General features: G+C 37.9%; 1 protein-coding gene across 6 annotated transcripts in view; it reads right to left on the reverse strand.

Annotated features, from left to right (window-relative positions):
• Window positions 1–4,938: 4,938 nt before the first annotated feature.
• Window positions 4,939–13,739, reverse strand: part of epha8 (eph receptor A8) — a 141,582-nt gene continuing 132,781 nt past the window's right edge. For 5 of the 6 annotated variants that reach the window (XM_004559885.2, XM_076883674.1, XM_076883673.1 and 2 more), the window contains 4 exons: window positions 11,493–11,642; window positions 11,193–11,383; window positions 10,170–10,328; window positions 4,939–8,832 (listed from right to left, as the gene is read on the reverse strand). In XM_004559885.2, coding sequence (XP_004559942.2) covers window positions 8,718–8,832; window positions 10,170–10,328; window positions 11,193–11,383; window positions 11,493–11,642 — 615 coding nt within the window. In that variant the 3' untranslated portion in view covers window positions 4,939–8,717. The remainder of the gene's footprint in view (window positions 8,833–10,169; window positions 10,329–11,192; window positions 11,384–11,492; window positions 11,643–13,739) is intronic. The other variant, XM_004559886.2, reaches the window with a different exon arrangement.

Raw genomic sequence — 13,739 nt, forward strand, 5'->3', positions numbered from 1 at the left:
ATTTAGTTAGCTTCCTTACTGATATAATTTGTAATAAAAATAGTGAACAGATTTCTGATATACTATATACTATAATATCACATCATGAATTTTTTGTTTGTTTTTAAATAGAGACATTCACTTAATTTAAATATTTAAATATTTTCCTTTTCGTTATAGATCGAGAAGATCATATTTTTATAACTCTTTTTGAACAGTTTTATGTTTGGACATTGCTTTAATTCCATATTCAGTTTGTTCCATAGTTTCACTCCTTGAACAGAAACACAAAAGCCTTTTCTTGTAGTACGTACCTTCATTGTTTTGAAGTTACAAAAACCCCTTAAATTATAACTTCCTTCTTTCAAAAAAAACATACTCTGAATATTACCTGGCACGGCAGATGGAGAGATGGAGCAGCACGGCAGTGCAGCGTGTGATCTGGACACAAGCGATGGAGGCACAACTTGTAGAACTGCGGAAAGCTCATCCGAGCCTTTTCGATGTGGCCTCACAAAATTATCACGACCACAACAACCGTGAAAATAGTTGCATTTACATTGCTGCTCAATCACAGCTGCCTGATCAATGTTTTTCATTAGCAATTTAGCAAAGTTGATGGTGGTGGTGTGTCTGTGTGAGTGAAAGACAGAGAGAGAGAGTGACAGATTTTCTGTTATAACCTTCATTTTATGGACGCACAGTTTGAGCACTCTGCATCGTGACCTATGAACTTCTAACCCCTGCGTGTCAATCGTACAGTTTGAGCAGGAGCTGAATTGTGTGACTGAAAAAATCGCACAGTGTAAGCCCAGCATTAGTAGTGATGGGATTTCCGGCTCTTTTTAGAGAACCGGCTGTCCAAAACACATTTCTAGCATTAACTGAACTTCCAAAACAGAGCTACCTAGAGCACTTAAATTACACAATTGAAAGCATGAAAGCATATGTGTATTGTTTGTGTATTTATACACAAGCACTCACATATATTCAAATAATTCCAAAAAATGTTAATTTACCTGTTACTACCACACACCAAATCCGGTTGGTACTTCCTGGCTTGTGTAGCCACTAGGTAACAAAAGCTCAACACTGCTCCTAGCATTTTGGAGCACTTCTGTTGTCTTTTGTACGTGTTTTGGAGTTTGTACATGCTTGGGGGTTTGTATGTGCTGTAAATATACTTTAAATATACATTAAATGTATTTTTATTTATTCACTCCACATAAAATGTAATAAATAAATCATATAATACAAAAACCAACTATTTACATTTCAACTTTTAACTATTTAAATTTTCAGCTTTTTCCTTTTAAACAAATTTAAAGTGAAACAACACAAAACACTGCAAACCACAACACAATTAAATATAAATTAAAATATGAAAACAAAAAGAACATGCATATTCTCTGTCATATGGACCTACATGAATAAACTATCTGAATCCTTTATCATCTGCAACTGAAAATAGTTGTGGATGATTACTATACCTTTCTAATGTGACGTTGTTGTCCCTGGCTCTTTCTCTGTCTCTCCCTCCCGCTCTGTTCCTGTGCTACTGCGAGTGTAACTATCGCCCCTCCCCCCTCTTCCCAGTGCAAAGCACATGTCCCGTGCAGAGTGAAGCAGAAAAAAAGTGCGAGAGAGGGTGAGAGAAAGAAAAAAAAAAACCACGGCTCACGTCGCTCACTTCAAAGAGTCGGCTGTAAGAGCCGTTTTGTTCGCGACCGACACATCACTACTGCTTAGAACGCCTTTGTACAAAGGCTAGTCTTGTTTTTCATTAGGATATGTATTATCAACACATGCACCACTGCCAGTGTTGGGGAGTAACGGAATACAAACCCAAACAAAACACACATTAAGAGGCTCTAATGTCTGTGTCTCAATCTCTCGGCCCATGTCACCTCTACTTGCGGCCCGCAATATGACGTGAAGAAATATTTGAAAAAATTATTCACAAAAATTATTTAATATGAAGGCAATAGGCATCAGCCTAAAGAATGCTGCAGGGAGAATGGACTGTCATACCAGTTAAGTGTCTGTGAGCGAGGGAGGGAGAAAAAGGAGAGTGGAAAAGTACGAGTTGTCACCGTGCAGAAACGGGAAATGGAAGCATGCAAATATAATAATAACCTGCAGCCAAGAAGAGTGCCTGATGAGCCCAGTTGTAAGTAAGCTGTTAAGACTCGACTGTACACCGTGTTCGTGTTTTTCTCCGAAACAATAAGTTCCTTTGGAGCAGCCTTTCAACGCCTCTCTCTGTCTCTGCTAGCAAAGTTGACCCAGACAACAAAGTAAAGCTAGTTTTCAGCTACGAGTCCGACACGAACCCGACGCATTAGCCAGAGGTCCCTTTACTACGGTTCGGAGCTGCGGACCTGTTTTATATACGCGCGGAATAGTTTTCTATAGAAGATCGCTGCGAAAAGTGCAGCCTTACCTAATGTCCACCTACTGTTACTCATTTTATATTAAGATCTAGTTGCTATTGGTATGGTATTGAGTAACGTAACGGAATATGTTACAAAATACATTTGGGGCATGTATTCTGTAATCTGTAGTGGAATACATTTTAAAAGTAACCTTCCCAAAACTGACCACTGCAAGGATGCTGTGTCTACAGATAAACCTGAATATTATGCAACACTAATAAGGTCTGGTGAAAGGAATACTTGGACTTTTTTCTCTACTATAAACAATATTTTTTGACAACTTGCCAAATTTTTAATAGTAATATGCCAACAGCTGAGTCTTCTAGGTAATATATTGAATGATCCCCCTTCTCTTCTTTCTAGCTTAAACTCCTGATTGTTGAGGAAATATTGGAATTTATTAAGAAATGTAAACTTTCCACTTGTTATTTTAACCCACTTCCCACTCATGTGGTTAAATCCAGCTTGTCCTCTCAGTTTCTTGCCTTTTACTGGCATTAACACAGATTAGGGAAAACCTAATCACTGGCTTTGTTCCTTTACCCCTCAAAACAGCTGTGATAATTCCAGTTCTTTAGAAACCAAGTGCAGACGCTTTCAGTGAAAATAATTATGGTCCTAGTGCTAGTTTACTTTTGCTTTCAAAAATGTATGAAAAAGTGTTGCTATGCAGATTTACCTCACTCACCTTAATAATACTTAATTTCAGTATGGTTTTCAGAGACAGCCCTGGTCAAAATCACACGTGGTCTACTGATGTAAGCAGACTCTGCACTCCTAACTATACTTCCTTTGACATAATCGCTGATGATATTTTCTTGAAGAGACTAGAATCTATTGTTCCATTGGTACTTTACATGCCTGGTTTAAAACATGCCTCTCAGATCACAGTCGTTATGTACAATTAAAATATATCACATGTGTGCTAATTTTCTCACATTAGTAACAAAACATAATAATAATATTATATTTTCAGTTGTGTAGTTTTAGTTGGTAATGCACATCCTTTACAGTTAACAATAATGGTATTCTTGTAAATGCTCAACTCAAAACATATCATATTAAACCTTTTGAATATTATAATTTGGTTCTATCTGCTCTCTGTCTCTTCTCTCTCCGTCTTTAAAGCCATGGTAAATGGACTGGTTCTTATACAGCACTTTTTTACTCTACCTGAGCACTCAAAGCACTCTATACAGCTTACCTCATTCATTTATTCATACAAGCACTTTTTCTATGCTTTTTCTATTGAAGTGCTTTATATCTAACATTTACACACAGTCATAATCCGATGGCTGCATCAAAGAGCAGCTTGGGGTTAGCATCTTACCCAAGGATATCTGACGTGCAGACTGGACAGGGATAGAAACACCAACCTTCTGATTCATAGATGACCTACTCTACCTCCTGAGCTATAACCACCCCATGAGGTTATGATTTGACATGGAATTTGCTGATATTGGATTTCTGGTGTCATTGTGGGCTATTGATGCTCAGTCCATCTCATGATACACTGAGCATTTCTTCTTCACCCACCTCTTTTCAGTCTCTGTGTATAACTCTATTTATACACCACTATTGCATTTAATCATTGGTAATTATTAAACCCAAGCTCTCTGTCACCCACAGTGTCCCTCTGGTCCTGTCTCCCTCCGCTCTCTTCTCTTTCTGCTTACCGGTAAGCGTTCATAATAGATGACTGGCTCTCCCTTCGCCTGATTCTGCCAGAGTTTTCTTCCTGTCAAAAGGGAGTTTTTTTTTCTTCCCACCGTCACTGCTCATATTCAGTCATCTGATTGTTTGGGTTTTCTCACTGTTAATGTACGGCATTTTCTTTGCAGTTATATAGTGCCTTGATGTGACTGTTAATGTGAATTATAGCAATAAAAAATGTTTCAAATATATATACTCACATACATTTAGTATATTTCACACAAATCTTACGTAAAAAGAGATGCTGTGTTTAACTTAGTCACAGATACATTTAAAAATAACATGTAATTGTTTTCATTTTCATGGTGCAAATTGGCTGCTCTTTAGCCATCTGTTGGATGGGATGCTGTCACATAGATATTTTAGTTTAAGGATATTTTTTATTTCTCAATAGAAATCTACTAAAACCAGTCATGTTTTCAGCTGCAGTTACAAAATTATTTTTCAGAGGTCTTTAATACTAGCAAAGCAGGTAGAAATTCAACTAGCAGCTTTGCTAATCTAAAAGATCCCAGATCAGCTGCCTGACAGTGATGTAATCAATCACAGTTGCATAACAAAATAATCAGTGCCAGCAGGAAAGTCCCTCAGCTCATGCAGTCAAGCATATAATAACTAGAAAGTGATAACTGCTCATCACACTTCATGTTCTGGACTCATTTGACTAAAACAACAAATGTGAAAAAACACCAACAGCTCTGATGAAGCTTAAGTTGCGCATAGCTTCATGACTCAAGCTAGTGCAGCAACAATTAAAAACAGTAAAAACCATTGTGTTAAAAACAGTCGCAACATCATTGTTGCAGTCACACACAGACAAACGTTCCTTTATTGTGTATTTATGGACAGTTTGCACATTAATGATTTATCATTAGCAACAAGAATGATTCATTGACTGTAATAAAACCTCTCTGATTTGTATTATTTGGAAAACAAATGAGCATGAATAAATAATGAAAGGTGAATAAATTCGGTTGTTATCATTTTTTTCTTCCTTCCAGTGACTGAACTTGCTGTATACATTATAAATCAAGTCATCTAGCAAAAACATATCCTAACTTTATAAAATATGGGTTTTCAGTCCAGTATCTTCAAAAGCATCCTAAAGGAAAAATAAACCAGTAGTGAAATGCCACTATAATACATATTCATGAAATATCATGAGGTTCTTCTAATAAAAACTGACATCAACCATCTAGAGGAAAAACCTACCAAGGTGCACAAGAAAAGACATTCTCCTGATGGCTCGGGGGGAGGGGGGTATAAATTAGGACTGATTATGTACTTTTTCATAGTGTCTCGAAATAAACATTCTACTTACATGTTCTTCTTAACCTTTCCCTCAAACACTGAGGTAAACAGTGTGATCACATTTGATCAGAAGTAACACTTTATTTTACAGTTTGCGTAGCTTATGTGTATTATATCCCATTATTGAAAGACAGAACGCTGGGATACAGATTTATCGCACTGAATAGTGTCAGTGCTCAATCCCAGGAGTAAGTTTCACTGAACTAAACACGCTTTGTAGCATTTTGTTCATGAACTGCCAAAATAGTATGAGGGCTTCCAGTTGTAACACACCCAGTAAAATATTATTCAGAAGATACAGAATTTGCAATTTTCACCCTAATATTTAATTTCAATTGCAAGCTATAGTAACTTATTACTGGAATACTAGTTAAGGGATTATTTAAGTACAAAATATAAAAATGTACAATATGCTTAGTAATTTTCATTGTCATTTATGGGGAACTTTGAGATCGACCTGATCAGGACTACAAACATTTGTTGTGTGTAATGGTGGTAACAACATGGAATAGATTTAGCTAACATTGGGTGCTCAGTATTTGGGACACTGACACCCATATTCAGTAAACAGGTGTTCTCTTATGTGAAAACGGAAATCGGCAAATATATAAATTTGTGCTACATTTATTTCACAAATGCATGTAACTTATTTTGCATTTTGTAGATTTTTTTCTTGCTAACAGATAAATATCTGCTTAGCACTCTCCTTCATTAAACATAGCTTAACAGCTCTGTGAACTGGCAATAAAAAACAAATTTATTTTTTAAAAATGAAAAGGAACAATGTCTCTATAGTGTAGTGGTTTAAATGTTTACCTAAAAAGCAAAAGTTCACTGGTCCCGGGAGGATGCTCTTTGGGTTTTTTTCAGAAAGTGTATCTGGTATAAAACCTCTGCCAAATCAAACATGGAAATCTCCACTATGGTAATCACGCGTGAATAAGGAAGCAGCCTAAAATAGTTTTACCGTGTAAGATTTAATGGTGAGGTAGCACATTGCAGCTGACTCCTTTGCTGTCCTACAGGTGAAAGCCTCACTTCAATGCAAAAAGCCAGAGTTAGGTTTATCCATTCATGGCCTTGTAACTTGGCAGGCCATGTGAAAGATAACCCTTCCACCTATATAAATAAGAAGTGGTCTAAAACTGACACGTTTTTTAAAATAACTGCTGTATTATAAAGTTGTAACCTCTGGGAAATTAAATTTGAAGTCACTGTGAAGTCGGAAAAAATTGGATCGCTCTAATATCTCAGGAAGAACGTTGAATTCCCAGCTTTAGGAGAGCTAAAAGTAAATTTACAGCCTGGTGCTTTTATGACAGCTTCTCCTGTCATAATGTGTTAATCTGGATACTGATGTTAGAGGCATAGCCACTTTGATTTACAGGTGTACTGTCAGTACACTCGTAAATCCTCACCTCCTCTAATTTTTTTCATTGAACTGGACTTCTTGGCCATGTTTGTGCTGTCGATGCCCTTTGTAGCATTTTATTTTATTTGGTAAATAATATGGCCTGCTGTGGTTTACATCCTGCCTAAGAAATTTGTACTCCAGTTTTGTTGAGGGAACTTCTAGTATTTTATTAGTCTGCTACTAATTAGCAGATACTGTGGGTTGCAAGCATAGACTCTCTGAATGCAACTCGCTAACCAAGCCTAATACCCTTAACCTCTATTTAACCACACAACCCTTTATGTAAATGTTCTAATTTCTGGCTCCAAAAGCAACACAGCAAAATGCTAACTTTGAGGCATCAAAATGTTCAGAAACCAATGAGTGTCATGTATCATTTATATACAACATGTGCTTACAGGCCACTAATGAAATCCTAGGTTTAAAACCTCTATTTCAGTTCCGCCTATAGACTCCAGTAAATTTGACACACTGACCCATTCAAGCAACAATAAAACATAGTTTTGTTTCAGGAAATATTTGCTTTGATATCCTACAACATATGTTGTAGGAAAAGTACAATAAGATGAAAACAGACTTTAAAACCATTGGCATGAAAACAGTTCGACGCTTACTAGCTTGATCTCACATTCTTGCCAAGTGAACTTAAGAAGTAAGGTCAATTCATCAACCTGCTGTTCTCAAGGTCATTACAAACTAAACTGATTCATCTTGCGTCACATTTACACCTGATTTGAAATGAATTTCAGATGACAGTGCACTTGGAATAAATATGCCCAAATATACTTAAAATACATCCGATTTATAGCATTTACCACACCATAAAAATGGCCAGCATTGCTTAATATTATGCACATGGAATAACAGTGCATAATATTTCAACATATTTTCTTTTCTGCTTTCTGACGCAGTGAAGAAAAGACTGAAATAAATCTCATAAGCAATGTATTTACTGTATAACCCCAATAAATGTTAGATTTCTCTTCTACTTCTTGGGTTTATTAATGTTTTACTTCATTATTTCCTTATTATTCTTTAAAACAGCTAACTTTTGAAAGGACTGGAGGAAGATCTAGTTGCAGTTGTGGCTGCAAAGAGATCTGTGACACAACTGCAAGACCTCTACAACACAGAGAGATTGTAGAATAAAGTGCACTGTAACTGAATCACACACATCTTCCGAGTACAATAGTTGTGCGCCGTGCAGCTTCAGACTGGGCAGAGGGCTCTTGGGCTCTCCTGGGGTCATTCATCAAGGTTGGGCGGTGGAGAAATGTGCCTGTATTAATAGCCCGAGGTGAAATAGGTCCTCTACACTGCGGAGGCGATCTGGCAACTCGGGTGAGCCCTATTTCACTTTGCTCAACTTTTTTTTTGTCCCGGCTCGAGCTTCATTGTGGACCTCATTCTTTTCAAGCTTCTCAAGCGCCATCGAAACATTTAAACCCCCCACCCCCACTTACTACATCACTCCATCCACTCTTGCTATTGCCTGGTTCCGCAAATCATATTTCTCTGGTAAATTCATGATTGATAAATTATTTTCTCTTTGTAGAATACAATAAAATCATTTGTGCTAATTAAGGCAGTCTTTTCATTTACAAACAAGACATTTAAACTCAGAAAATTTAATTGGGTTGGGAAAAAAAACAAAATAAAAGGTTGGACTTTTCCCAAAGAAGTCATTATTTACTTGTTCTGTCAGTAAAACTTTTCACATTTTGTTCTTTCATCTCTTGAAGAAAAGTCTTGGAAAGTTCCCAACATCTCCCAGTTTTCTGATCCTTTTATTTCCAGTGGAGTCCCTCGTGACCTTTTAGAAGCCTGGGTTTCCAGATTTTAGCAGAGAAACCACGGCATTGGAATTATACGTGCACCGACGGCACACTCTTGTTGAGGACTTGCGCCCTCATCAGCTGGACGCTGGTCATGATCTTCTTCTGATGGCCCATTAATGTCACCCCGAGCCTCTGGATATCCCTATATGGCACACACACAAAAACAAATCAGATTTGAAGATTTATGAAAGTTGGACTCTACAGACCCCAGTTAGTGTGTTAAAGTTTATGACATGTGATCAGGAAAACAACTGAACAACTACAGCTTGTTTAGAAGGTTTTCCAAGACGAAGCCTCTTCTCTCTAAAATGAACATGGCAGCACAGCTTGGTTTGTGGATTCATACCAGCAGTTTACTTTCAACAGAATCCCAATCAACAAAATTTGGATATTAAAATTAAATAAAAAAAGATATGACATGGCAGAGCTCAGTGAGCCTTACATTACCCTAGTGTTACTATATAAGGGACTATCGTAATTGTCGGGCTATAAGCCGCTACTTTTTGCACAAGCTTTGAACCCTGCGGCTTTTAGTCAGGTGCGGCTTTTCTATGGATTGTCCATGATTTTCGTGATATCATAAGAGGATTTGTTTTGTTTGTTCCGCTGTTGTACGGCACTAGGTTGCCTGGCGGAAGGACATGTGATCAGACACACAGTATCGGGGTTCAAGAGTGGTATGTTGGTCACATGTCCGTCCGCCAGGTAACGTAGTGCCGTACGAAGTAGCGCGAAAAACAAACTTCAAAGTAGTGGCTAATGTATGTACAAAACAGGATGCGCTCAGGTGCGCTTTGTAGTCTGGAAAATACGGTAATTCCATCAGCTGCAAATATTATAACGCCTCATACTTGAGATGGCCTTTTTTTGGATATACACTAATGGACACTCAAGAAATTGGTGTGAGAGAGTCTGAGCGATTTAGTTTCATATTATAGGAAAGCTGTGCTAATGTAGTTTGATGCTAGCTGAAGGACAGGCTTGAAGGCTGGGTGGCATAAGTTCCTGACCCCTGGGTCAGATTTGTGGGAGGTTTTAATATGTGTTCGACTGAGCTCAGAGGCTCATGGGACAGAAGAATGGAGATGATAATCAATAAGTGTTATAATATAACATATTACCTCTTTTCTGTGCACAAGCTATGCCATTCTATGTCCTGTCCAGCAGTTTAAGGTCTGTGTGAGGTGATTTTCTCTCACATTAGCTGGTAGAGATTGTAGAGCACCTACACTACTACTACTACTACTACTAATAATAATAATAATACATTTTATTTGAGGGCGCCTTTCAAAAACACAAGGTCATCTTACAAAAGAACAACATTAATAAAAGAAGCAATAGTCATAAAATACATAAAATAAATTAAAATTGCAAAGCAGAACTCTACAACAGGTAAAATCAGCACTAAAGCTGATTTTACTACATCTAACAGCTCACTACTGCCTCTGAGCTGCTGAGATTTCCCCAGGAAGCGCTTACCCTTGGTTCATGCTTATGACGTGACCCAAAGTGTGGTACCCCCCAGCTGCAAAGTGTTCCTTGTAGCGGCTCATCTTTATGGTGTCCAGCCACTCGTCTACTGAGTTACAGCTGCTGAAGTCAGGGATAGCTCTCTCCATCAGTGTAGGACTGTTTAAACTGCAGCGAATAAAGACAGATGGCAGTGGATCAGAAGTGGAAGAGACAGGAAGACGTATCGGAAGACAAAAAGGCAGCTTGAAAAGGAGAGGAGTCAAAAAGTGAGCAAGGGGGAGAATCCTGAGGGAAAAGGGGCTTTTGAAATGCACGAGTATGTGAGACAGGAAATCGATAGCAGTTAAAATGATTGAGAAGAGGTGGTGACCGTGGTTGCAGGATGGCTGCTTTGGGTAGATTAACACAGGGAGAAATGTTTAACACTCCTCCTGCTTCTCTGCCTCTTAATATTCCTACTGCTTCTCTCACCTCACAGTGTCATGCACCATTGACTCCATAGGACCTGAGATCTGAACTGAGCAATTTACACAGGTCTAGCTTTAGCCTGGGTGTCCTTTCAAACCTGCTCCCAGATTCACTATGGATCAATGTCAATATCACAGCGAGGCTTTTACTTAATGCACAGCGCGTCTATCAGAGATGAGCTTATTGGAAAACGAACATGACCGCTCACTTCATCTGCCAGACAACTTTGAGGGAAACTTTAGGCTGCAACTTTATCCCACCGCGCCCATGCTTGATAGCAGCGGGATGAGATTGGATTTACTCTGCTTCCCACACCAGGATGGTTACTTAGTAGCTTAACAGTCAGTCACCATATATGGTCCCGGAGATCATCTTCTCAGGCCCTCGCAGGTGGTGTCTTGCTTTGATTTGCAGTTTAATCCGCTAATCACATGAACCAATATTTGATTACATTTTGGCGAGCTGTCTTGCCAAATTAAATCAAAAAGACTCCTCGGCATGTGACATAATGCACTCATGTTGTGCCGCTGTAAATATGGATTTATTCCGTTGCCCACCTACCTGCAGAGTGTGTCCATAGATTTCAGGTTCTCTGGGTTGCGGATTAGCTTGTCAAGAACGGTGACTATCTGGCAAAAACGGGGCCTCTCGTTGCGATCCTTCTGCCAGCAATCCAGCATGAGTGTGTGTAGAGCAGCAGGACAGCCCATAGGAGCAGGCAGCCTGTAGCCCTCCTCAACAGATTTGATCACCTGTACATGTCCAGCAGAATATGCATAAGGCTACAATGTGTAGCATAAAAATAAACATCACATTATCTCTGGTCGCTAAATGGTATTTAAATCAGCAAACACCACTCACATCTCTGTTAGTGAGATTCCAGTATGGTCGCTCTCCATAGGACATCACCTCCCACATGACCACGCCATAACTCCACACATCACTGGAGGAGGAGAATTTCCTGTATGCGATGGCCTCTGGAGCTGTCCACCGGATTGGGATTTTTCCACCCTGCCAGGAAGACAAAAAAGTTCAAGCAAGGATACAGAGGAGATTTGGAGAAAAAATGTAAGACAGACCACATCCAGAGCTAAACGTTTCACTGCCATTGTGTCCGCAGAGCCTGTGTCCTGTCCCAACCCTAACACATCCTGCTATTGTACACACACACACACACACACACACACACACACACACACACACACACACACAGATGGATATCCTAAATAAGCATCTTTAAGTGAGCTAAATAGATCAGAGTAAACTAACAAATGAAATGCTGAAATAGCTTAAAGTGTTGGGTAAATAGTTAAAATGGTCTAATAATACTAAATTGCTAAATACTATTTTTAATTGGTTGCCTAAAAGTAAAAAATAAAATGCATAAAAAGTTTATATATTAAATTGTTATAGTGGCAGTAAAAAAGTCGCTTAAAGTATTTAATGAGTCGCATTAATGGATAAACATAAATACTAAATCAAGTAGTGGGCGAAAGTGTAGTGCCACCCTTCATCACTTTTTATTTTGCTAGGAAAATGGAAAATAGTTTCAGCAATCTATTTTAAAAATGTGCAAACATAAAAGCACAGCCAGAGTTTCTACATTTCGAACAAACTTGAAATTCGATATTTGGTATGATGCACTTTTCCTCGTCCTCACAGCCTCAATTTGTTTAGGTACCCTTTCAAGCAATTTCTTTAAATACTCTTCAGGAATAGTTTTCCGGGATTCTTGAAGGTGCTTCCAAAAGCTCTTCTTTGGACCTGAGATCTGAACTCTGTCAAGATGATCTCTTACTGCTTCAGTCATGTTAAGGTTGAGGCTCTGGGGAGGCCAATCCACGACTGATAGTGTTACACTGTATATTTTTCTATTCAGGTATAATTTTACTGCATTGGCAGTACATTTTGTATCGTTGTCATGCTAAAAATAGAAACAGAAAAGCAGTTCTATTCAGATGATACACAGCTTTATTCATTCATCAAGCCAGAATATACAAATCAATTAATGTCATTAAGGACAGGCAGTCCCTAATGACATAAAGGGCTCGATTACCTGTAAGTTCTTATTTCTAGATTCAGGCAAAACTGAGTTTATTGTACTCTTGAAACTATTAGAAAGATGGTGTCTAATCATTTTAGATGACATTGCTCCTGTAACTCTGTCAGGAGTCTTGGAGTTATTTCTGATCAGGATATGTCCTTCAGCATGCACATTAAATAAAAATGTGCATAGCTAAAATGAGAAATTCCTATCTCAGAGTGATGCTGAAAAACTAGGCTGGACTTATGTAATTCATTATTATCATTCACTCTAAAAGCTCCCTGAAAAGTCCTCAGTTATCAGAATCAGAATCAGAATCAGAATACTTTATTGATCCCTGGGGGAAATTATTTTTTGTTACAGTGCTCCATTTTAAACCAACATTAAGACAAGACAGACAATACGCTAACTAAGAATAGTACAATATATACATATATATACATACATACATACATAAGTCACTTATAAATAAATATTTGGAAAAGAGAAAAGTTAATCCAGAATGCTAGAGTGAGAGTACTAAATCTGCTAAATAATCTGGGGATAGAAAACAGGCAAATTTCTCCCATATTAGCTTCTCTTCCTTGGGTAACTGTTAAATTCAGAATTTAATTTAAAATCCTTCTCCTTGCATACAAAACCTTTAATTATTAGACAAAAACATTATAGCACCTTATTATCCTAAAAGAGCTCCACGGTCTCAGACTGTTGGCCTACTTGTGGTCTTAAAGTATTCAGAAGTAGTATGAGAGGCAGAGCTTCAGCTGTCCAGCTCCTCTACTGTGGAACCTGCTTACAATTTAGATTTAGGAGTCAGAGACTCTTACTCAACTACAATAAATTGACTAAATAGCTTAAATGAATGGATAAAAAGCACCAGAATTTAGTTTCAGTTATTAGATAAATGGATAAATAGTTTACTAATCAATAAAGGGTTAAATTGATAAGCTAAAAGTAATTTGAAAAGCTTGCAGTAGTTGTGGCAAGAAGTAGTTAGCCTGAATGTTTTTGATAGTTCTCAGCAATGAATAAATTGTTTAAATATAGTCAATTTAATAGATAAG

This window comes from Maylandia zebra, linkage group LG5, assembly GCF_041146795.1.
Source record: "Maylandia zebra isolate NMK-2024a linkage group LG5, Mzebra_GT3a, whole genome shotgun sequence".
NCBI lineage: Eukaryota > Metazoa > Chordata > Actinopteri > Cichliformes > Cichlidae > Maylandia > Maylandia zebra.